The sequence below is a fragment of the Sparus aurata genome, chromosome 6 (assembly GCF_900880675.1).
Source record: "Sparus aurata chromosome 6, fSpaAur1.1, whole genome shotgun sequence".
In the NCBI taxonomy this organism is placed as follows: domain Eukaryota; kingdom Metazoa; phylum Chordata; class Actinopteri; order Spariformes; family Sparidae; genus Sparus; species Sparus aurata.
Window position 1 is genome coordinate 32,625,448 of NC_044192.1, and position 14,510 is coordinate 32,639,957.

At 43.6% G+C, this 14,510-nt stretch overlaps 1 protein-coding gene across 3 annotated transcripts in view; it reads left to right on the forward strand.

Annotated features, from left to right (window-relative positions):
• The window catches only part of phactr3b (phosphatase and actin regulator 3b), a 56,935-nt gene that overhangs the window by 14,755 nt on the left and 27,670 nt on the right, over positions 1 to 14,510 (forward strand). The window contains exons 1-8 of one of the 3 annotated variants that reach the window (XM_030420798.1): positions 1,816 to 2,077; positions 6,306 to 6,464; positions 6,626 to 6,700; positions 6,822 to 6,962; positions 9,107 to 9,337; positions 9,421 to 9,628; positions 11,521 to 11,711; positions 13,402 to 13,555. In XM_030420798.1, the coding sequence (XP_030276658.1) occupies positions 6,311 to 6,464; positions 6,626 to 6,700; positions 6,822 to 6,962; positions 9,107 to 9,337; positions 9,421 to 9,628; positions 11,521 to 11,711; positions 13,402 to 13,555 (1,154 nt within the window). In that variant the 5' untranslated portion in view covers positions 1,816 to 2,077; positions 6,306 to 6,310. Of the gene's footprint in view, positions 1 to 1,815; positions 2,078 to 6,055; positions 6,142 to 6,305; positions 6,465 to 6,625; positions 6,701 to 6,821; positions 6,963 to 9,106; positions 9,338 to 9,420; positions 9,629 to 11,520; positions 11,712 to 13,401; positions 13,556 to 14,510 lie in introns of those variants that run through there. The other 2 variants (XM_030420799.1, XM_030420797.1) reach the window with 2 other exon arrangements.

The following is a 14,510-nucleotide window of genomic DNA, read 5'->3' on the forward strand; positions in this document are numbered from 1 at the left end:
TCAATTTAAAACTGATGCCCTTATATGACCGACATAGGCAAACCATCAGAGAAACCTGGCCATGTCTAGTTAGTCTAAATGCCTGTCACTGGGTCTGATACCCTGCATTAATATAGTGTCATGACAGTATATTGATACTATGGTTTTATCAACAAAATGACAGTCAGAGCAACCAAATTGGTTAGCTGTAGGCTACATGTCGGCTAACCTAGATGTATTAACGGCATAAAAACTAAGGATACTTTGTTTCACCACCATCATATTGCAGTTATTAATCTTACCCACAAAAGGAAACATTACCTCATATGCATCCTGCAAATGGATGTGTTTACAAAAGAAAAATGGCATCAAACTACATCACATCTTTCCTTCAGTCTTTTCGAAAAAAAAAAAATAAAAAATGTACATGCTGTTCCAGATCATGATCTTAACCACACGAGGCAGTAGCCTGGTGCTCGTACCACTTTTCACCACAGGGGCCGCCAGCATCAACAACAAATAAAAGTTGTTTGTAGCTGCTTTAAAGCTAGTTAAGAATTAAGGCCCTTTGGGAGGTATTATGTGAATAAGTGCTTGAAGAGGACATTAAAACTGCATGCCCTCTGATATGGAATTCTCTTTCTTCTTTCACATATCTGACATGATTTATTCATCATCTAGCACCCAGTAGACTGTCCCATACTGTAAAGAATTCATTCACATAATGCTGAATAATATAGGGATATTTTTAAGGACGTTAATTTGCAAGTATATTAGTATATGGTATATTGCAAGTTTATCAGATAGACAGATTGAATGCAGTCTAATAGAAATGTCAGGTGAAAGTGTTTTGGAGAAGTGTTTGTTTCATTTGGTGAGTGCTTTTAAGTTGAAAATGATGAAATGATTTAGCGATTTGAAATCGAAGAGAAAAAAAGAGAAGCCGCTATTTTGATCTTTTATTGCACTTGTTTTGGAGTGTTGGTCAGATAATTAAAAAGTGCTGTTTAGAAATCGCCTCGGTCACCTCGGTCTTTACATACTCACATTTTTACCACTCCCTAATATTTCATAAATTTCATACCTGAAAAGATAAAGGCCGTAATGAAGAGAGACGATTCTTTTTAGCTGAGTGTGCTTTACTGGAGCACATGTTGTCAAAAGTTATGTATTTGATATTCATACAAAAAAAATGAGGCAACAGCAAGAAGTCAGTACAGTACTGTACTTCTATAACCTACTGTACTGTACTACTCAGTGGCGTGCGCAGACTTTTTGAAGGGCAGGGGCGAAAAGAAGGGCACTTTAGCGCGCGTTTTGGCTCCCAAGAGGACACTTTAGCACGCGTTTTGGCTCCCAAGAGGGCACTTTAGCACGCGTTTTGGCTCCCAAGAGGGCACTTTAGCGTGTGTTTTTGCTCCAAAGAGGGCAGTTTATCATGTTCTAACCAGCCAAGGGGGCAGTTTAGTGTGTTTTGCCAACCAAGAGGGCACTTTGGCACGCTTTTTTGGCTCTCAGGAGGGCACTTTAGCGCGCGTTTTGGCTCTCAGGAGGGCACTTTAGCACGCGTTTTGGCTCTGAGGAGGGCACTTTAGCGCGCGTTTTTCAACAATTGGGCCACGAGAGGGGGCGACTGCCCCCCCTGCCCCCTCCTTGTGCACATCACTGGTACTACTATAACCTACAGTACAGTACTACTATAACCTACTGTACTGCACTACTATGACCTACTGTACTATACAATGTGAAGCACTGTTTTGTAGCAGAGGATGAGTGTGTGTCAGTTTACTTGCCCTGCTCCTCCCGTCCAGAGGGGCGGGGCCCACATGGCATATCAACAGTCGCAGCTATCCGCCGATGCTTCCCGGTCGCCCACACTTGGTTTCCGCGCCCGTCGCCGATAAACTAACGTCTGGCAGCTTTTTTGAACTCGCCTATTGTCCCACAGAGTGTTTTAATTCGTCTATTCTTCTCCTGAAATAAACTTCGGCTGTGAAACCCTCAGAGTCCGCTGAGTGAGAGCCCGGCTGCTCCTGTGGGAACATATGATGTGAGCAGGGAGAGCTGGAGGACCGGACAGCGCTGTCTCCTCTGATATGTGAGTGTTAATCCCGAGTCTTAGCTTTCGGCTCCATATTGCTCTTATTTTTTAGTCGGGTTATGGCAAAGCACACCAAGCGTTTACCCTAAAAACCCAATGTTGTTGATGTAACGTGTGTGTGAGGACTTGTGGTGTTTGACTTTAGGACCATGTGGTACTTAACGGTGTTATTTCATCCCACGATATAAGTAGAATGTTCCTTTAATGTCCCCACAGTGACCTGTGGTGTTCAGCAGAGAGTCTGTAGTGATGGGTGCATCTTAGTGCTGATATCACTTTGATAAATCTACAATATTCCCTTGGCTTGTATCATGGTTATTATATCACTTCCTTAATTACAAGCTGATAATGAAACAAAACAAACCTGGAGCATTTAACTCATCACAGATAAGTCATAGTTTGTGTGTGTGTGTGTGTGTGTGTGTGTGAGATGGGGATCTTGTGACATTTCCAGTTGCTCTGGGTTGTGTGCCATCCTTACCTGTTTCTTTAGGTTGTAGTACACTGTACTAGTCCAGTTGCCTACTACCATATAGTACTTAGAATGACCTGGATGACAGAGAACCTTCATCAGTCAGAACACTGTACAGTAGCTGACTTTGACAGTTTTATTCCCCTGCTTGGACAGATGACACTTTAGCTTCAGCGGGAAACACATCAATGCTCACTCAAACCCTACTACCCGAATAAATATTTCAACATAACTCGCAAATTAAATATACAGCGGCATCCCGACTTACATTATGCATCGTTACATCCTTGGCCGCGATTGGCCGTCTCTCCGTGTGGCAACAGCCTTCCCATCCACCCAGCAACTCCCTATTCCTCATGCCGTGGTGATTCTCTGCCTCCGAGGGCCTTTTCTGCAGCATCCAGCGTGGTAACCATGGCAACGGCAGCCTGACCCTGGGTGCGCTGCCGCAGCAACGCCAGGCTTGACCTGAATTCCTCGTTGCATCCTGGGCAAAGCGCACATGACTTGGGCGACTGACCTGCTTCTCATTGTTGGCGGCCAAGAAGCTTCTGGTTCTGGTTGTCAGTGAAAGCCGCTGTTCATGGATCAGTTCACTCAAGTTATTATTGGCCTTACGTTGTACGTGTAGTCTGTATGTTTGTGACTGGTGAAAATAAGCTGTTGGCAGACGAACCAGCTGGAACAGAGTCTTTAGATTGACAGCTTTTATGAAAAGTGGAGCTGTTCAACTGTCTCTGGTTTTAGATGCTCCAGTGGATTTGCTGCTTTTCTGTATCTAATCAGCTACAAAATTCTTTGGGTTTTAGGATGTTGATCAGACAAAAATTAAAAAAAAGACATTTGAATACATCACTTTGGGATTCTGATTGGCATTTATCACTGTTTTTTGACATATTATAGACTAAAACAGGGTTTAAACTTTTTCCCTTGGGCGGCCAAAACTGAACCTTAAAGGTGGACTACAGGCCAGAAGCACACACCTACTCTGTTGTATTGTGTTGTATTTGTATCATTAAGATGCTAAATGGTGTAGGATTGCTTGATTGACCGACTTCCTGTGCGTACTCTGGCCACCATGCTCAAATTAAGAAAAAGCTAGTTGATAATAATGGTTCCTGTTGCTTACTGCCAGATGTCGCTATGTAGCTGTTTAGCATGCTAACACTGGTAGATCTCACGATACATAAAGCCATAATATTTTTGATAAAGATCCCTACACTCAACAAAGAAAAAGAAAACACTGATAATAAAATATAGCCATCGGTTGGGGCCTGATGAATAATGAATGCTAGTGAACATTTTGATGTCGAAAAATTGCTGGCTTGCATCTGTGCTGGGAGGCTGTGTAAATATCGCAGCTACTTGAGTGTTTGGACGACATCCCTGGCTGCTAGCTGCATCTTTTCGTACAACTGGGGAATATTTTTTCCAATGTCAGTCAGATTTTGACCTTGCTTTTTTATTAGAGCTGCAGTGATGGAGTGATTTTAAGTAAAGATGTCCAAATGCTCAGCTTCCTAAATCTCAGTATGTCTGGTTTCTTTACTCCTCTGTGACAGTAAACTGAATATCTGTGGGCTGTGGACACAGAGAGACATGTGAGGACGTCATCTTGGGCTCTGGGAAAACACTGATCAACACTGATCACCATTCCAAATGATATTTTATAGACCAAAGAACTAATCACTGAATCGAGACAATAATCAACAGATTTATCAAAAAATTTAACTGATCATTACCTTTGGCTCTACTTTTAATGTCGCACTGACTATGTTGCACTTCTGCTTTGGCTGCCATTAAGTTGGCCGGCTTCCACATGCCGTCACCATCACCACCATATCCTGCCAAATCCTTGCACACCTGTGGCGTATCTCAGTATGAATCACTTCCCTTTGTCATCTTATTATGTTACTGGGCCGAGGAAATAAGTGTATGTAATTAATTTCTTAAGGGATATAAACGAGCAGATGTTGTGGATTTAGAGGCCGCTGACAGAAAATGAAAGCGTTCACGGAGCGATCGTGCTCGGCCCACGACTCAGCTGTAGGCTCCCTGAGGTGTCAGCTTGTTGTGGAGCCAGACTGTGTGGGAGTGCCTATTTCTGTCCCTTCTCCAAAGAAGCTCTCTCTCTCTCTTTGCCGCTTGATGCAGAAGTCAGCTCAGTCGGCCTCTGTGGTTCTTCTGCCTGTCTGTCTGTCTGTCTGTCATCATGATGCCTCCTCGACAGCACAGCCTGCAGGCTTAAGTGCGCTTTGAGAAGTCCGAGCACCAGTTAAGAGGAATAATCATTGACTGACAGTCTCCGAGATGTCAAAGCGCTGGCACACCCGTAATTGATTTTCCGATCAAAGTTAAATAATCTTTTGAGTGATTTTTTTTTTTAAAGCACCAGTGTCAAATGTTCCCTGGTTCCAGCTTCTCCAGTGTGAGGGTGGTTTTGTTTCTTTGTCCAGCTCTGGGGAAACTGCACCGGGCCATTTGTCTCTTTGCTCTTGACATTTTACTGAAAAAATGGTTGATGATTGGTTATTATAACCTGCAAGAATAATAGAATGTCTTACATGTTTCCAACCCTAAAGTAAATCCCAATAAAACCCCAAAATTTTGAAAGGGGGATCACTTTTAGTAACAAGCCTGCACAGAATCATCGCTGCAGAATCTTCAGCTCAGTTTCAGCCCCTTGTTTGGCTGTTTGTCCCCCAAACTATAAATGGAATATTCATTTCAACACAGAAATAGATAACTGTCGAAAAAACATTTTAAATATTTATTTTGAAATATACTATTAAGAATTATGTGAAAACACTAGGATCTAAACTACGAGATTCCTGCAAAAATGAATAAATGAATCACTACATAAATTATTATTTCATTAAAACACCAAAATTAATATTTTTAAAATGTAGGCTTGAATCAATTCATGGAATGTGTTCATAATTCTGCTTTGATTTGCTTTTCTATTCATTTAACCTTTATTAACTGCCATATTTATTCACTGACTTATTTGGTTCTGTGTTGTGTTTACCTTTTAGCCATTAATTCATTTATAGAGCCATTTCTTTATTGATTGATTTTTTTATTTTGGCAGTTTCAGTCCTCCTTAACAAATAGGCTTTCCAAAACACCGCAAACGATTCTTGTCAGCACCGAGAAATAATGCTCTGAAAAAACAGCAGTCCGTCAGGAGCAGGCTGTAACATTTGTACAGGCTGTCACTAATGTATGTGATCAAATCATGCTGTACATTCCTGTGTTCCTCGCTAAGTACACGAGGTACGGAGCCTAAAATAGTATGAAATCAGCGAGGTCTGCAGCTGTCTGCGCTGACCTGAGAGAAGGCAGTTGCGCTGAAGCTGATTTTATTTATTTCGCTGTGTTGTCTTTCAAGTGGTCTTTTAGAAGCGCTCTATTGTCTGCCTGTTTGGGGCCAGGAAGGTCTGGCTGCCCTGAAACCGTGTGAGTCACACACCAACAATGCAATCCTCTGTCTTCCCCCCGCTGCTCGCCGCTCCTCAGAAATTAGACTGGAATCAATAAGGCATTTACAGCAAGTGACCCACATTTGCTCCTCTCACATGACGATGGGGTTAGTAGTATTCAGCCGATTGAGTTAGAAGTGATTTAGGAACTTCCTTTCAGTCCTCACCTCATTGGAGCAGGGATTGATGTGACTAACATCTGTGTCCGCGGTGGATCTTGTCGCCCCGCTGCCTATTTTAAGCTTCAGCTGTGTGTTGTTTTGTGTCCTAGATGTGATGGACCAGCAGAGGGTGCTGCATTCAGGTTGCCTGGTCTCAGGGGTTCGTACGCCTCCCGTCCGCCGCAACAGCAAGCTGGCCAGCCTGGGACGCATCTTCAAGCCCTGGAAGTGGAGGAAAAAGAAAAACGAGAAGCTGAAGCCCGCTGCAAGTGAGTGTGACATGAAAAAAAAACAGTGCGCTGGTTTGGGAATCGCTCAGGGAATAGCAACATGGAGGAGGATGCGTTTGCAAATTGACCCGGAGTGCCTCACATGTTCTCATTTCGGGTACAATTAGTGCACCGGGTTCATAAATATTTGTGTTGTTTAGCGGTGGAGAAGAAGGCAGCTGCACGACAGAAGAGAGATGACCTCGTCAAGAGGAACCCCGGGGAGACAGAGACAGGTGCAGAACACACACACACACACATACACACACACATAAGTGACTCCAGGCTGATCTCAGTTCACTTGTTCAGCCACATGAAGGCTCACTGCTGTCCTCTCTCTGTCCGCGCTGTATGCAGAGTCAGATCTCGCTTGTGGGGGTAACAGTGAAGATCCAGACACCCCGACTCAGTCTGACGTGGAGGACAGAGACGAGGAGCCTGTGGCACCTCTGGCCAGCACCAGTGAAGACCTGGGCAGCGATTTAGAAGCCTCAACAGGTAGAGTGCATACTCAGTAAAGTATTCGTTCAGACAAGTACGGCTGAATGTTTAGCTTTCATGGCCCAGACCTTTACACATAGTGGTGGCTCATCTTCCCACTGTACAGTTCAAAAAATGCTTGACAATCCCAGATATAAAATCAAATCATTTTTGTTTACAATATGTGTAGTGGACGACACCCTCTGTCCTTAGACTCTCGATTTGAGCGAGGAAACACTTGCAACATTGAAAAAAAGACATTTTAACAGGGGGAGGAAAGATGTTGTGAAACCTCAGGGAGAACCACAGCAAAGGGATCCCTCTCCCAGGATGGACAGACATGCAATAGATGTCAGAATGTAGAGAACAGAACAACAAAATCACAAATTTGGTTGACAGAATGTCTGATACAGGTAAATTATATCAAAAAGTTGCGAATGGTGTGGATCGAAAAGGACGACTGAACAGGCCAAGGCGCAACAACACCTCCACTCCAGCGTGGTGACCTGGAAGAGGACAGGCCACACAGGATAATCAGAAACAAAATCAACAAAACAAAATTCTCCAGAAGTAAAGATACATATGGATTAAGCCTAGCTGGCTCAGGATTCCAAATATCAGTTCAAGTTTCTGTGAGCTACAATTTCTTGCTATTATCTGGTAAAAGAACAACACACGCAGCCAAAATGTGACATACATGTTGGCAGTTGAATGTTAAAACCGCTTATTTACATTAACGAAACCCAACGGTATACTCAGATGTCAAGTATGGTACAGATCATTTCCCAAGAAGTCTGGAAATTTATGTCTGGAAGAGTATGGAATTTTGAAAAGGAACCTTGTGTTCTGTTTCCTTATCATTTAAAAAAAAACAACGTACACTACCTACTCAACACCAAAAAACTGACTGACACAATGAGATTCTAGCTGGTAAACATAGTGGAGAAGTTAGCAGCTAAATAGCCATGTATTTCCTTCAGGAGTTGGTAGAGACCAAATACAGAGCTAAGGAAAGTTAATTTTGCATTTACAATGGTCAGGTGGGCACAGACTCGACCCCAAATGCATGATATCGTTAATCTGTACCTATTGGATGTTTAAATAAACACGTTTTTTGCAAAAATGAATATCATTATATCAACCTGTGCAGAGTCTGCCTCGCTGGTGAGTGTCTCAGCTCACACTTGCTTATGAGTGAGGAACTCTAATAGGAGCATTGTCACTATAATATAGATTTTTCCCAAGAGACATCTGAGAACATGATTGTTACACTATGGATTATCCCAGTATGTTCCCTGGTTTCAATTAAGATAATCCGTTATGAGTGGGCTGTAGTTGATAGCCAACTATTAAAAGTAACATCCACACCAGTTAACCTAGAGTGCATATCTTTGCACTGTGCGTGTTCTCCCCATGTCTGCCTGGGTTTTCATGCAAACATAGAAATAACCTCCAGACTCAAACCCAGGTCGTGAGTCAACAGTGTTACTGCACCACTGCGCTGCTAAATGCTCAGAATAAGTGTTCTCTTTATCGTAGCTAAACTCAGAGCTAACATCCATCATGCATTTTGTAGAGGGGGGAAAAGCTCCATCCAAACAACTGTCGGATTAAAGGAAATACCTGAGTCCTTTTCCGAACTTTTCCTTTTTAATAAACAGTTTCACACGCTCCAAAGTCCTCTACGCATTTAATGTGCGGTGAATGGTGAATGAATAAATCATTTGAGATTACAGCCCTGTCAGTAAACTCTTCCTCTCCATGTGTAGTGGTCGCACAGGAAATGAGGGGGTTCAGTCTTTCTCCAGACTTCTCTTTTTCGTGTAGACTTCACACAATCAAAGGAACAGGGTTAAATAAAAATCACAGCTCTGGACATAAAAAGCAACAAGAAAGAAAAATGCATGAGCTTGGTACTGATGGTGACAGCTTGTACCTCCCCTGGATTTTCCCCATCGTAATTTGATTTTTGTAAGTAAAGATTATATCCATGTATTTACATTAATTACTATATTTATATTGTACACAATTGTACACAATCTTTCACACAATTTCCTGGCGCAGCTTCCATAGTTGCAGCTATAGTTTAGACGTCACGTCTCTGATTGTCCACTAGATGGAGACAGGGACTTCCTCATCAAATCTTTGCTGTTTCACTGCAGTGCAAGATATGACCGATGATTCAAAGACAGTGGGAGATGCGGGTCAGAGTGAGGATGGAGAAGATGAAAGCACCTCACTAAGCGACCCCAGTGAGGAGCAGCCGATGGGGAAGGTGGAGGCTGTTGAAGGGAAACAGGAAGTGACAGCGGCCCAGCCTGCGAGACGAGCCAGCACCTCTAATCCACCTAACCTGCCAGTCAAACTGCTCACCAGACTGGGCAGCCTAGACAGTGAGTGTGATGAGTGTGATGTAAAGCTTCACCGTCGTGCGCGACAGTGTCTCACTCCGATGATTGTTCCCCCCCACCCCCAGGTGCTCCTCCAGTGCCGGTGAAGAAGTCCCCAGCCACCCTACCCAGGAACTTCACACTACCCAAAGACCCTCATGGCTCGCTGTTGAGAGGCAGGATCTCCACACCAACTGGGTCCCCCCACCTTGGGGCATTACACTCACAGCTGCCCCCTAGCTGCATCATTGAGGAACTGCACCGTGCCCTGGCCACCAAGCACAGACAGGACAGGTCAGATAGAACATGTGCAGCTGAATGAATGAATTATAGAATCACCATTGATTGATGCGATCACAGGAAGAATAGAACAACTCTATTACTACCTGTAATACATTCATTATTGATTATAAATAACCGATATGGAGTTATCATTGTTAGATTAATAAAAGGAATATGAAAGAAGATAACAATTCAACCCCAAGACCATTATTTAGGTATATTACACACACAACATATGGAGATTATGAACCATAAAAATACAATAGTAATTGATCAGTCCAAAATAGTTACAAGATGGCTGTCGTAAGTTCTGAGAGCCCAAGACCACATTTTGAAATGTCTGATTTTGTCTGACCAACAGTCCAAAACATAAAGAAATTCAGGTTCAAAGATGTAAAACGCGGAAAAGTGACAAATCTTCACAGTTGAGCTGAACCTGAGAATTATCTACCATTTTTACTGCATCAGATTGATGAGGTGATTGTTGAGATCACATTGCTTCAGCCTTTTTTATTGTCTGAGACAGACATGTTTTCTAAATGTGTGAATGTTTGAGGTGTGAAAGATCTATTTTCAATCATGAAAAATGTGTCATAGAAAACAAGTAGTTCAACATTTGTTTAATTCCGGCTGTCACTTGTTATGTTAAAGGGGCACCTTTGATGCTAAGCTCCAGTTTCTTTTTTACCAAAGACTGGTGATTTCTCATATTCTTTAACTGTTGCTCAGAGGTATCTTTGTCTGTTCCGGTCCTTTCAGTTGTCAGTCTGCGTGAACCATCATGTGGTGCTTTGTTCTCCATGTACAAAACAAAGCTTTCATACAAAATAATCACTTGAAATCCTCTGTATATGTGAAGAGGAATTTCCACAACCCAGAAGCATGAAAGAGCATTCAGATACACACAGTAGACCTCTCAGCCATCTAATTGTGGCAAATCAAGCTTTAATGGCCATTCCAAGCTTCTGAATGGTACTGCATTTTATCAAACCACTTACTCCCACTGACAAAGCAGGCCGATGGTGGGCCTGTCAGCCATTGTTGAGGCCGGGAGTGAGTGTCTGTGTCCTTACTTGTTGCAGTGTGTCCTGCACCATTGGCACTGGACGGCCAGTTGAGCATGTTGAATCTCAGGCTCCCCGTCAGTGAGAGAAATCACTCATCATCAGCAGACAAGAAGAGAACAGGACGGCCACTTGAGCCCTTCACTGTAGTATCTGTGATTCTTAAATGGAGGGTCTCTTTATTTTTCTCCTTTTCCTCTTCGCCAGTGCTATTTACCAGACGTATTCCCGATAAGCTATACTTTCTGAGAGTGATGTCAGTACAGGATGTACGAGCTGGTTCTCTTTGGCTGCAGTCTTTACGGCGTGTTCAAGTACAGAGAGAGGCGATGCGACCTCAGCCTCCTAAAAATTGTCATCATTAAGTTATGCATACCATTTATTTTGATCTTGCTGTCCTTTTTAAAACATAAAATATTCCTGATATAATACTCCTGAGCCTCACAGCATAAATTGTCAGAGGTTCACAAAACTGAGCTTGGAGTTTTGAAATCCAGAGAGAAAGAGAAATGTACTTATTTACCTCCTTCATATGAAACACATCTGGAAATCAATTCTGTGTTTCTTACTGAGAAAATATGTATTGTATTGTTCATTAATGTTGATGATTGTTACACAAACAACTCAAGCACCAAGTTCTTTAGCAAAGTCTCACTAATGCTGTCCGTACCTGCAGTTTAATACTACATTTACAGTACGTCACAGGTGTCTCGTTCTAGTAACTTGAAGTAAATCCAAAACTTCCAGCCGATAACAATCATTAGTTCTGAGCATTGAAAGGGTGGCCGTGGTACAATAAAGTTGTACTTGACAAGCTTGTCTTGTGATGTGTGATCTCAGCTTCCAGACTAAGGAGGGGCGCTCCTCTCTGAAGCGCCGGATGGACGGCCGTCTGTCCCGCACGTCCAGCACAGAGCGGGAGCCTGCCGGGGAGTCGGAGAGCAAGAAGGAGTCGGACGAGAACAAAGAGAACTGGCGTCTGGACGAGTACTTGAATGACCAGGACAGCTGGAACGAGTCTGTGATCTCTGGTAGGTCCGCTGACAGCAGACATGTTGTGCAATATTTTCTCTATTATTATCTGCCTCTTAATGTCCAAAGCCAGCGAAATCTGGGCACCCTGTCAGTGGATAATGAAGCGGCGTAATCTCTGCTGATATTTGTTTACAGTGAGAGCATGACAGGGAGATTTACAGCCATGACGAATGGCAGACTGAATGGTGTTAAGTTTCAGCGGCCTGTCAACATCTGCTCCCGTGGCCTAATTCCCGGCCATTCATGTGGGTCATTGGTGCGCAGCCGTCTGCGGTTGATACGTACATCTGCGCCGCCGCGGCAGAAAATACTAAATCTGTAGACTGTGGTGTTATGACGGACAAGCACACCACCAGCACGAGGATGACGCTACATAAATATGTGATGACCGCAGATGTGTGGTGGAGGACATTGCGGCAGTAAAAAAGAGTGGATTTAACCAAATGAGTGCGTCATTAAAATGCAGTAGTAGTTCACCACTATGGTGCAGAGGAAGATGACTACCACACAAGAAGCGTCCATTGAACATGAAGCTGAAGTGTGTGTTTATTTAATTTGAAGTATACCATGATGTAACCTCCCTAAGACTTCAAATTTTCCTAAATCAAATGCATATAACAACATTGAAACACGAACTAATCCCTTGCAGCGTGAGTCTCTGTGATGACACTCAAACATCACTGCTGCAGCCTGTGTGTAGTTAACTACATCTGTACTGAACAGCTGATAGGTAAGTTTTCAGATTTTTTTTGTAAAGAAAAGACTTTGAAGACGACGGATCACCCCGACCTGTCAAAGCAGCAATTCAGGAGGGATGAAAGGAGATTTCCAAGGCGCCAACTATCCTTTCATAGTGCAGCTCAGTCGGTCATAACAGAATTGAAAGAGCGAATTTTTTCCACAATCTGGGTTCCCATTAATTTTTGATTAACATAGAAACGCAGCACTCTCGTATAACCATTTAGATTAAAGGTGCTCCCTCGAAGGCCTCAAAGTCCCTCCACTTAGGATGGCAGACTAAATACTAAAATACCCATGAGCCTCTGATAGAGTTGCTATGGAGAGGAAGAGGTCAGTCAGGGGTGCTAATCAGAGTGGTAGCACCACAGTTCCTGAATTTATCCCAAAATGAGTCGAAATCCAAAAGCACGTTGGAAATTGAAGCTGCCTCCACCTGCAGTTAGCAGCACATGTGACAGAATTTCAATGTTTTTGGCCAAAATGCACCTCGTGAGGTAACTTCTCCCAAGAAAATCTTCCATACAGAAGCTTTTACCAGTGTTTTTATCAAAGAGACATTTATTTTCCAGTGCAGCGATAAATTGTTTGTACCGATGATTCCACCGAGAGTTTCATGCAGATCCCAGATGTACAAGCTCCAACTGTGAGTCATGTCACATTGTCTACGGGGGGAATAAAAGCGCTCCTCCCTCCCGCCCGCCACCCTATAAATGAGCTGCAGGTTTCCATGGCTGAGATGGGAGACACATGTACTTCAGCATCTCGAAATAAGCACGCAAATATGTATTTAATTAAAATGGTGTTAGGTTAAGTCTTCTGAGGAAGCACAAAAGTACACTGTGTGCCGATTAGCATCAGTTCAGAGAGTTAAGCCGGTGAACTATGTTTGGCAGCTCGAGAAGTGCTGCGCTGTTACTGACCTTAATTTGTGGCCGACAACAACAGGGACCCTCCCGCGCAGGATGAGGAAGGAGCTGCTGGCCGTGAAGCTTCGGAACAGGCCCAGCAAGCAGGAGCTGGAGGACCGCAACATCTTCCCCGTCCGCAGCGACCAGGAGCGGCAGGAGATCCGCCAGCAGATCGAGATGAAGCTGGCCAAGTGAGTCGCTCTGTGTGGACCCACATCAGCCTGCCATCCGCCAATCCCCCCCACATCAGCCCCCCCACCCTCCTCTGTATGTATGTGTGTTTCATCACTCAACATGTTGTCTACACTTTGGCTGCTTGTCCCTTATCACCCCCCCTGTCAGTTTCTCCTTGTACATATCACAAAGGCTTTCACTGTAGATATTTTGGATTATTAGAATATTCCTAAATAGGAATAAACCTAAATGAGGTTAAACAGACAGCGGGGGAAGAAAAACACACAGATCTCAACATCGTGATGTGTACCGCCACGACTCTTTTGGTTACGCAGCTCCGGCGTGCTGTATGAATTGACACACCGGTGGTTGCTGCTTGATTCAGCTTGAACAAACTAAAACGGAGAAAAGGCGGCCCTTGGTTGTGGCGATAATGCAGAGTCTCTGTGTGAAGCCCCAAGATCCCAAAGTGACTAGAAAAAACCTCATTTACTCCATTTTTTGATGTGGAAATCTTCACTATGGCTGCAAAGCTAAGAGCTAAGAACGCGACGGGTCAGTCATTTTCGAGTCTACCACTACATGACCCAGAAAGGCTACGGCTGTGGCTGATCGCTCTTCTTTTGGCTGAACTGTCCCTTTAATGTCTCTTTTCATCATCCCTGATGTGGCAGCAGTGGAATACATGTGTAGCGTCCTGGTCATAGGTCAGTTAATCACTGTCCTGCTGCTCTCAGGCGATCAGCCAAACTGGACGGCACTAGAGGAGTTTGTACCAGCACCTTGTTTCTAAAACAGTTGAACCAACCTCGCTTAACAACTAGCACTGCCGCAGAGAGCGTCAAAGCAGCAAACAGACACCATTTGTGTTGTTCTGCATCCCTCTGCCCTCTGTCTCCACCACTGTAGTTCGGCAATTTAAAAAAGATTACTCGTTTTATAAAAGTGAAGTGATGAAATGTTTTGTAGACT